This window comes from Chionomys nivalis, chromosome 12 (assembly GCF_950005125.1).
Source record: "Chionomys nivalis chromosome 12, mChiNiv1.1, whole genome shotgun sequence".
Taxonomy (NCBI): Eukaryota; Metazoa; Chordata; class Mammalia; order Rodentia; family Cricetidae; genus Chionomys; species Chionomys nivalis.
The window spans coordinates 64718357-64726769 of record NC_080097.1 but is presented as its reverse complement, the minus strand read 5'-3'; the positions used below and the strand labels follow the sequence as shown (position 1 = coordinate 64726769).

At 45.5% G+C, this 8413-nt stretch overlaps 1 protein-coding gene across 1 annotated transcript; it reads right to left on the bottom strand.

Annotated features, from left to right (window-relative positions):
* Positions 1-7231: 7231 nt before the first annotated feature.
* Positions 7232-8080, bottom strand: LOC130885037 (rho GDP-dissociation inhibitor 1-like). Its single transcript, XM_057786414.1, has one exon. It carries the CDS (start codon positions 8049-8051, stop codon positions 7437-7439), a length of 615 nt encoding a protein of 204 aa, XP_057642397.1. The 5' UTR covers positions 8052-8080; the 3' UTR covers positions 7232-7436.
* Between the last annotated feature and the right edge of the window lie 333 nt (positions 8081-8413).

The window sequence follows — 8413 nt, the reverse complement described above, 5'->3', positions numbered from 1 at the left end:
ACACCTTTAATCCCAGCACCCGGGAGACAGAGGCAGGCAGATCTCTGTAAGTTCAAGACCAGCCTGTTCTCCAGAGTGAGTTCCAGGACAGCCAGAGCTAAACAGCGAAACCCTGTTTCAAAAAAATCAAGAAAAAAAGTCCTATCCTGTGACTCATAGTCAAATAATTAACAATTCAAAGCCCAGTCCTCTATATGATGACAGTTCCAACAGAGACCTTTGAGGCCACAGAGCCTAACTATTTAGTGTTTGGTCCTTTACAGATAACGTTTGCCAACCCCTGCCTTTGAGTTATATCAATCATAATCACTTCACAATGATTGCCAGTTGATGGTGGGTGAAGCTTTATTAAAAAGCCTCCTTGGAGACTTTGAAGCAGTAAATTAAGCTGCATGAATGGTAATGATTGATAAAAGCAGGATGGCAACACATCAAATAATAGAGCACATGAGTGGAGTTTTAGGAATAGGGACTGTTTTAGCTATTGTTCTTTTTTGTTGTTTGTTTTTGTTTTTATAGAGACAGGGTTTCTCTGTAGTTTTTTTCCCCTCTGTAGTTTTAGAGCCTATCCTGGAACTTACTCTGTAGACCAGGATGGCCTCGAACTCACAGAGATCCACCTGCCTCTGCCTCCCAAGTGCTGGGAGTAAAGGCACGCGCCACCACTGTCCAGCTTAGTTATTGTTCTATTGCTGTTAAGAGACACCATAACCACTCTGCTCTTATAAAGGAAAACATTTAGTTGGGGCTGGTTTACAGTTCAGAGGTTTAGTCCATTATCCTCATGGTGGGACACATGGCAGTATGCAGGCAAACATGGCGCTGGAGAAGGAGCTGAGAGCTCTACATCTGGATTCACAGGCAACAGGAAGACACAGAGAGAGACACTGGGCCTGGCTTGAACATTTGAAACCCCAAAGCCTACTCCCAGTGACATATTTCCTCCAACAAGGCCACACCTCCTAATCCCTGTCAAATCGTGCCACTCCCTGATGGTCAAGCAGTCAAATCTGTGGGCTTGCAGGGAGAGACCTATGGGTGATAACACTCTCCCTTCTATTTTTAATTTCCCCAATATAGCAAAAATAACCTTGCTATGGAGGAAAAGCTATTCAGAAAGCAAAGCAAAGCGTGCTCATAGCTTGACATCTTATGAAGTGAGATAGTAGAATCTACCTGTCAACACAACTTTTCCAGATGTGAAGATGCACAACACCCCCCTGTGGACTTACCTTCTTATAAATAAGGCCAGGTTCATAACTGCTGAGTCACGAAAAGAAGTAATAAATACGGCTGGAGAGATGGCTCAGCACTTAAGGGCACTGACTTACTTCCCGGGACCCAGGTTCAATTTCCAACACTGACATGGCTGCTCACAACTGTCTGTAACTCCAGCCTCAAGGGATCTGACACCATCACACAGATACACATGCAAGCAAAACACCAACGCACAAAAACTAAAAATAAATAATTAAAAAAAATATGGAACATGTACTGTGAGTCTGCAAAATACCTCCAGGTTGGAAAAACGAATACTTGAGAGGTGATATGTATTGCACAAGGGAGGTTTGGAGCTGCACACTGAGCAGATACTATAGTCAATAAGCAAATTGGTATGGAGGGCAGAAACAAAGTAATTGCAGTTAGGAAGGGGAAGAAAGCATTGCCTAAGCTAAATCTCGGAGAGTGTGGAGCTGTGCACTGAGGCCTGAGCTGTCCTCTCTGAGGACTGAGCTGAGAACAAGGAGCCAGCCTGGCTGTGAGGATGAGCAGTTAGAATTAAAGAAGCTCGGAAGGCTAGACTGTCCCCTTAGGCCAGGACTACAGAGAAGGCAGCCCTGCTGTCACAGCCTCAGCTCCACGAAGATTCTGAAATAAACATGACTACTGGGGTGTTACTGTGTCAGGCATGATCATGCTGATGACGGCAGAATGTGAACTCCGGGACTCTGAACCTTTCGATGAGGGCTCAAGGGGCCATACTCATAGAAGCATCATGGAGGACAGTGGTACTGAGAGCAATGGAGATTATGACAGCCTGGCTCTAAAGGTCTTAGAGGAGAATAATACCAGTTAAGTGGCCTAGAGAATGTTCTTGAGATACATTGGCAAAAAACATGGCTACTTTCTGCCCTTGTCTAAATGCTCTGCCTCGGGCTAAACTGAAGAGTTTTGGATTAATGGCATTAACAGAGGTGATTTCAAACAGCCTAGTATTTGACTCTGTTATATGTGGTTATCAGTGGTCACTCTTACACAAATCTATAAAGAAAAGGAGCAGATAGGTTGTGGTGGTGCACGCCTTTAATCCCAGCACTCGGGAGGCAGAGGCAGGTGGATCTCTGTGAGTTCGAGGCCAGCCTGGTCTACAAGAGCTAGTTCCAGGATAGGCTCCAAAGCTACAGAGAAACCCTGTCTCGAAAAAAAAAAAAGTAAAAAGGAAGAAAAGAAAAGGAGCAAACTAATCAAGGAAAAATACAAAATGTACAGTTTGAGGAAAAGGGGGCATCAGGAAATGGAATTGAAAAAGTCCAGTGCTCAAGGAGATGCAAAGTTTAAAGAAAATCCTGATGCTGCATGGGATAAAGGGAGTGGTGACCACAGGGCAAGAATGCACCCAGCTAAGTTTACAACTTGTGTAAGTTGTGAAGAAAATAATCAATATAGAAAGACGATGTGGATGTCACTGAGCCAGGGGAGCAAGCTTCAGGTGCAGAAAGCAGCAGAATGCGGTAGCTTTGGCCACATGATTCTAGCTTTAGAGTCAAGGACACAAGAAAGGTATTACAGAATCTCCCTCGATGGTTAAGAAAAGCCACTGAGGTCAGGTATGTGTCAGGTCTGTCCCTGCATGATGACAGAAAGACTATTTCACAAAGCTGTGAAGATGAAGCCTGGATTTTTGTTGGAGATGCCAGAGTCATGGGCTACCTGCCAAGAAAAGCTGCTAACGGAGTGTGGAACAGAAAAGAGAAAGAAGTGTGTTGCAGCCAACAAAGACAAAAGGTGTAGTTGGCATTTTCTTGGTCTGCCAAACAGCTCCAAAATAAAGACATGGAGACTTACTATGAATGTTCAGCCTTAGCCTCTGCTCTTTTTTGCTTTTTTTCTTTTCTCTTTTCTTTCTTTCTTTCTTTCTTTCTTTCTTTCTTTCTTTTTTTTGGTTTTTCAAGACAAGGATTCTCTGCAGCTTTCAAGTCTGTCCTGGAACTAGCCCTTGTAACCCAGGCTGGCCTCAAATTCACAGAGATCTGCCTGCCTCTGCCTCCCAAGTGCTGGGATGAAAGGTGTGTGCCACCACCACCTGGTAGCCTCAGTTCTTTTAACCTAAATTGACCTGTTTCTCTTCTATGTTTTCCTCAGAGCTTTTTACCTTTCTTTTATTCTGTATGTTCTACTTTCCTACTCCCCCTGTCTGTCTAGCTGGTCCCTGGCATCTCCCTGGTGTCTCTTTTCCTTCTTTTTGTCTCCTTCTGTTTCTCTTGAGCATAGATTACAACATATCTTTACAGAGTTAAACTAGTTTCCACAACATAAATAAATACAACACCTTTTTACATAGTGAAACTAATATTCCACAACCTTTCCCCCTTTATCTAATGAAAAGGAAAGGTTTTAACTTTAACACAGTAAAACTGTAGACAACAAGAACAATTATCAGCCCTGCAGTGGTGGCGCACACCTTTAATCCCAGCACTCAGGAGGCAGAGGCAGGCGGATCTCTGTGAGTTTGAGGCCAGCCTGGTCTACAGGAGCTAGTTCCAGGACAGAGAAAACTACAAAGCTACAGAGAAACTCTATCTTGAAAAACAAACAAACAAACAAACAAAAAGAACACTTACCAAGGCTCTGGAAAGATGGCTTAGAAATTAAGATCACTGGCTGTCCTTCCAGAGGTCTTGAGATCAATTCCCAACAACCACATGGTGGCTTACAATCACCTAAAGTGTGCCCTCTTCTGGCATGCATGTATACATGCACATAGAACATTAAAACAAACAAATAAACCTTTTAAAAATTATTAAGTAATAATTACATTTACAATATCTAGTCCATTTGCGTTTAGCAAATTCAGGGGGAAATTCTCCTTTACCTATTCTATCGTGGTGGCTCCAAAGTTGTGTACCTAATTTGCTTTCTATCCTAACTTTTATTACCAATCCAAAATTATCCTTTTGGACCTCAAAACATTTTCTTGGATAAATAATTTAAGCTTTTATGTTTCTTGACCTTATAAACTTCTCTTAAGTAAGTTTCTCTTCTGAATTTGGTAAAGAGGAAAACTATAATTACAAATATGTCATCGCTAACTCCATCAGAGACCCAAGAAGGATATATTCACTGAGTAAACAGAAAGTGCAGAGCAACTTTCAAAACTACAGAAACCACAGAGACAGTTGACTACCTGGACAGTCACCCAATTCCTCTACAATGTTGGGGTATACATCTTTGGTCCACAGGCCTAGAATATCTGATAGACTTTTTTGTGAAGCAGGAATTTTGAAGGATTTCCCACCTTGCCTTGGCAAAGTTCAGCAGTCTTTTTCCTTCATGTCCTACTTGTCCAGTTTGAATAGCATATTGTCAACACTTGAGGTAAGGGCAGTTTTTTTTTGCCCAAAGGGCTACCTTTTCCACAATGGAACGAAATCCATATGGAGGTTCTTCAATGCCCACCATCCTTTTACGAAGTAGATTGGTGTTGCCAGGAACAGACATGTCTCACTGTTTTGAAAAGTCTTAAGTTATTAAACATCTTACATGCCATATTATGTGTGTCTCTGAAGCATTTGAAGATCACCTATCTATCTAAAATATATCTATTTAACTTTGAAAACATAGCTATTGGACTATAAGTTTGATTGTTATAGATGACTAACTAATAACCTGCATTTTCTTAACTATGCTAAACTGTTTGTAATGACTTTCAAGGGCTACAGCTAGTGTGGGAGGTCCTTTTGGATGTGTTACTTTTATTGGTTAATGGACAAAGAAGCTGTTTCAGCCAGTGGCTTAGCAGAATACAGCTAGGTGGGAAAAGATAAACTGAATGCTGGGAGAAAGTAGGCAAAATCAGTGAGATGCCATGGAGCCGTCAGAGAGAAAAGGCACGTGCTATCAGCTGGAACTTTGCCAGTAGACCATGAGCCTCATGGTAAAATATAAAATAACAGAAATAACTAAAAATGTAAGTGCTAGCTAGCAATATGCTTAAGTGATTGGCCAAACAGTAATTTAAATAATATAGTTTCTGAATGATTATTTTGGGTGTCTGGGCAGCTGGGAACGAACAAGCAGCCTCCTTCTACAACACAGAACTTTATATTACATTTTTAAATGAGCTGCATAGGTATAACACCTTAAACAAGAGTAGAAACATATATAAGGTATAACAAAAATAACCTTAAATTTGTATCAATATACAAAAATCCATACTGATGTAAAATATTTGAGATGGATAGCTGTCTCTTTATCCTATATTCCTATATCCCCACTAAATGATGACAAACATCCATAACCCACCAAATGACTAAAAACCACCCACACCACCGCTTGGGATGTGGGCAATGTGTGCTCTAGACTGCTTCCTATTTTGGGGGTGACAGCATCCTTGGGGACCCTGGGAAAATTCAGATAATGTTTAAGTCCTATGAAGACTAGCTATAACAGAAAGAAGTTGGGAATCTGAAGAGCACTTTGACATCAGGCACGGAGACACAGAGTTTGGAGTTTGCTTTCCTAGTTCCAGGTCTTGCTTTGGTCTACTTTTCCTCACTGTTCTCCCTTTCTTCCATTGTGGAGTGGGAATGTAATATTTTGTGCCATTGTATGTTGGAAGTATGTGATCTGCTTTTTTATTTTTATTTTACAGGGGTAATAGCTAAGAGATTGCCTTGAGTCTCAAAGAGTCTTTGAACTTTGGATTTTTGTATTATTATTATTATTTGGTTTTTTGAAACAGGGTTTCTCTGTGGCTTTGGAGCCTGTCCTGGAACTAGCTCTTGTAGATCAGGTTGGCCTCGAACTCACAGAGATCCACCTGCCCTTGCCTCCCAAGTGCTGGGATTAAAGGTGCGTGCCAGGGCTGGAGAGATGGCTCAGCAGTTAAGAACATTGCCTGCTCTTCCAAAGGTCCTGAGTTCAATTCCCAGCAACCACATGGTGGCTCCCAACCATCTGTAATGAGGTCTGGTGCCCTCTTCTGGCCAGCAGGCATACACACAGACAGAATATTGCACACATAATAAATAAATTAAAAAAAAAGTGTATGCCACCACCACCAGGCTGAACTTTGGACTTTTTTTTTTTTTTTTCTCCTTCAGGGGTGTTTATTTCCCAGTCAGAAGAGAAGCAGGGACAGGCTCCTCTGCCTGTTGAGGCTTAGGCCTGGCAGACTCCACACAGGGGACTGGGGAGGGGTAGGGGAGGCACAGGAGACAGCTCCCAACTGTGTGCACTTGGTCCCACGTTTGTCTTGGCTGGGTCCAGGGAGGGCCTGCCCAGGGATGGTGGCACCAAGAGCCAGGGCAGAGGCATCAGGCCAGCTGGCCCAGATGTAGGCAATAAATACTGACAGCCCAGGCACGAGGTTCAGGCCCTAGGGCCCAGGTGAGACAAGTAAGGCTCGCCTGTCTTTGTCCCTCAGGGGCTCTCTGTTGGGACAGGGGCTTCGAGTGCTGCCTCTAAGGACAGAGAAGGCAGAGGAATGAGGCACCCTATCCTGCCTCCTAGATGGAGCTGGAGGCATTGAGTTTTGGCAATTGACCCTCCCCTAGCTACTGGAGCCACCCCCAACCCTGGCCACGGGGAGGGGGAAGAGCTGGCCAGGCCTGCAGGAAGCAACAGCAGCACCCCAGGCCTCCGTGGGTGGGTCACCAGGATGGGGATGGCAGACAAGGCAAGGACAGGGGAGACCACATGCTCATGCAGACAGAGGAGTTAAGAGTTAGCGACGGCCCCCAGTACACGTTCCACATGTTAAGGCATCATGGTTAGACAGTGACTGACAGTGATGGATGACCTGGCCAGGGAGTGGTGGGGCTAAAGGACAGACAGCCCAACCCTGCCCACGCCGAGCAACCTAGCTCAGCTGGGGCAGAGACAAGTGGGCTGGGCAACCCAGTGTTCCATTCCATTCTAGAAGCCAGGGCCTGAGGAAGGGAAGACAGAGGGAACCTGGAGGGACACAGCAGATTGGAGGCCTGGGCCCCTCCCCCACCGCACACAGAAGCAGCAATGTGACACTGGAGACCACAGGGGCCTGCAGGCAGGAGGTGGAGGAGGGGCAGACAGAAGAGCTGCCTGCCTGAGAGGACCAGGGAGGAATGGTGAGGGAGGGTCCTGTCAGCACTTTGGTTTGGGGTGGGTAGGGGTTTGAGGTGGGGCATGTCGGTCCTTCTGTCTGTCCATCGCCCTGCCCGCCTTACAGCTGGAACTCAGTCCTTCCATTCCTTTTTGATGGTGAGGTTCCACTCCCAGGACAGGTGGTCAGTCTTGTCGTCGTCTGTGAAGCGGGACTTGATGTTGTAACTGCCCCGTGCCAGCATGCCTTTGGGGGCCTCCTCCATGGGTGTGAGGAACTCGTACTCCTCAGCCCGGGGTCCGTAGCTCCCGACCATGTAGTCAGTCTTGTCAATTTTGACCCCTTTCCTGTATGTGTGCTGGATGTACTTCATGCCTGACACGATCTCTCTGTTCACCCGGAAAGAGATTTTTATCCGGTACTCCACACCTTCCTTCAACACAAATGACTGTTTCTTGAAGCTCTCCAGATCACCTGTCAGGTCCAGTTCCAGAGGGCCTGGGTAGGAGCTGCACACCAAAGTCAGGCGGGTCACAATGACGTTGGGGACATTGGGGTCTGCAGAGACAGCCACTCGGCCCAGCAGGGCCTCCTTGTACTTCCAAAGGCTCTCATCATCCTTGTCCAGTTCCTGGATCTCTTGGATGCTCTTCTGGGCTGGGGGCTTGTAGTTGACAGAGTGCTCATCTTCCTCATTCTCGGCCGCTATCTGGGCAAGCTGCTCAGCAGTGGGCTCCTGTTCTGCCATGCTCACCGCTATTCTGGGACACCGGAGGCTCGACCCCTCCCGTACCAAGTGACGAATGTCGTCCACAGCCCGCCGCTCCCACGGTCACTTCCCTGAACTTTGGACTTTTAAACATTGTTTAGACTAATAGATTATGGGGATTTTTGAAGTTGGACTAAATCCATTTTGCATTATGATATTGCTACAAACCTATAGGGACCAAGGAGCAGAAAGTGATGGCTTGAATGAGAATGCTCCCAATAGGCTGGGCGGTGGTGGCGCACGCCTTTAATCCCAGCACTCAGGAGGCAGAGGCAGGCAGATCTCTGTGAGTTCAAGGCCAGCCTGTTCTACAAGATCTAATTCCAGGACAGGCCCCAAAG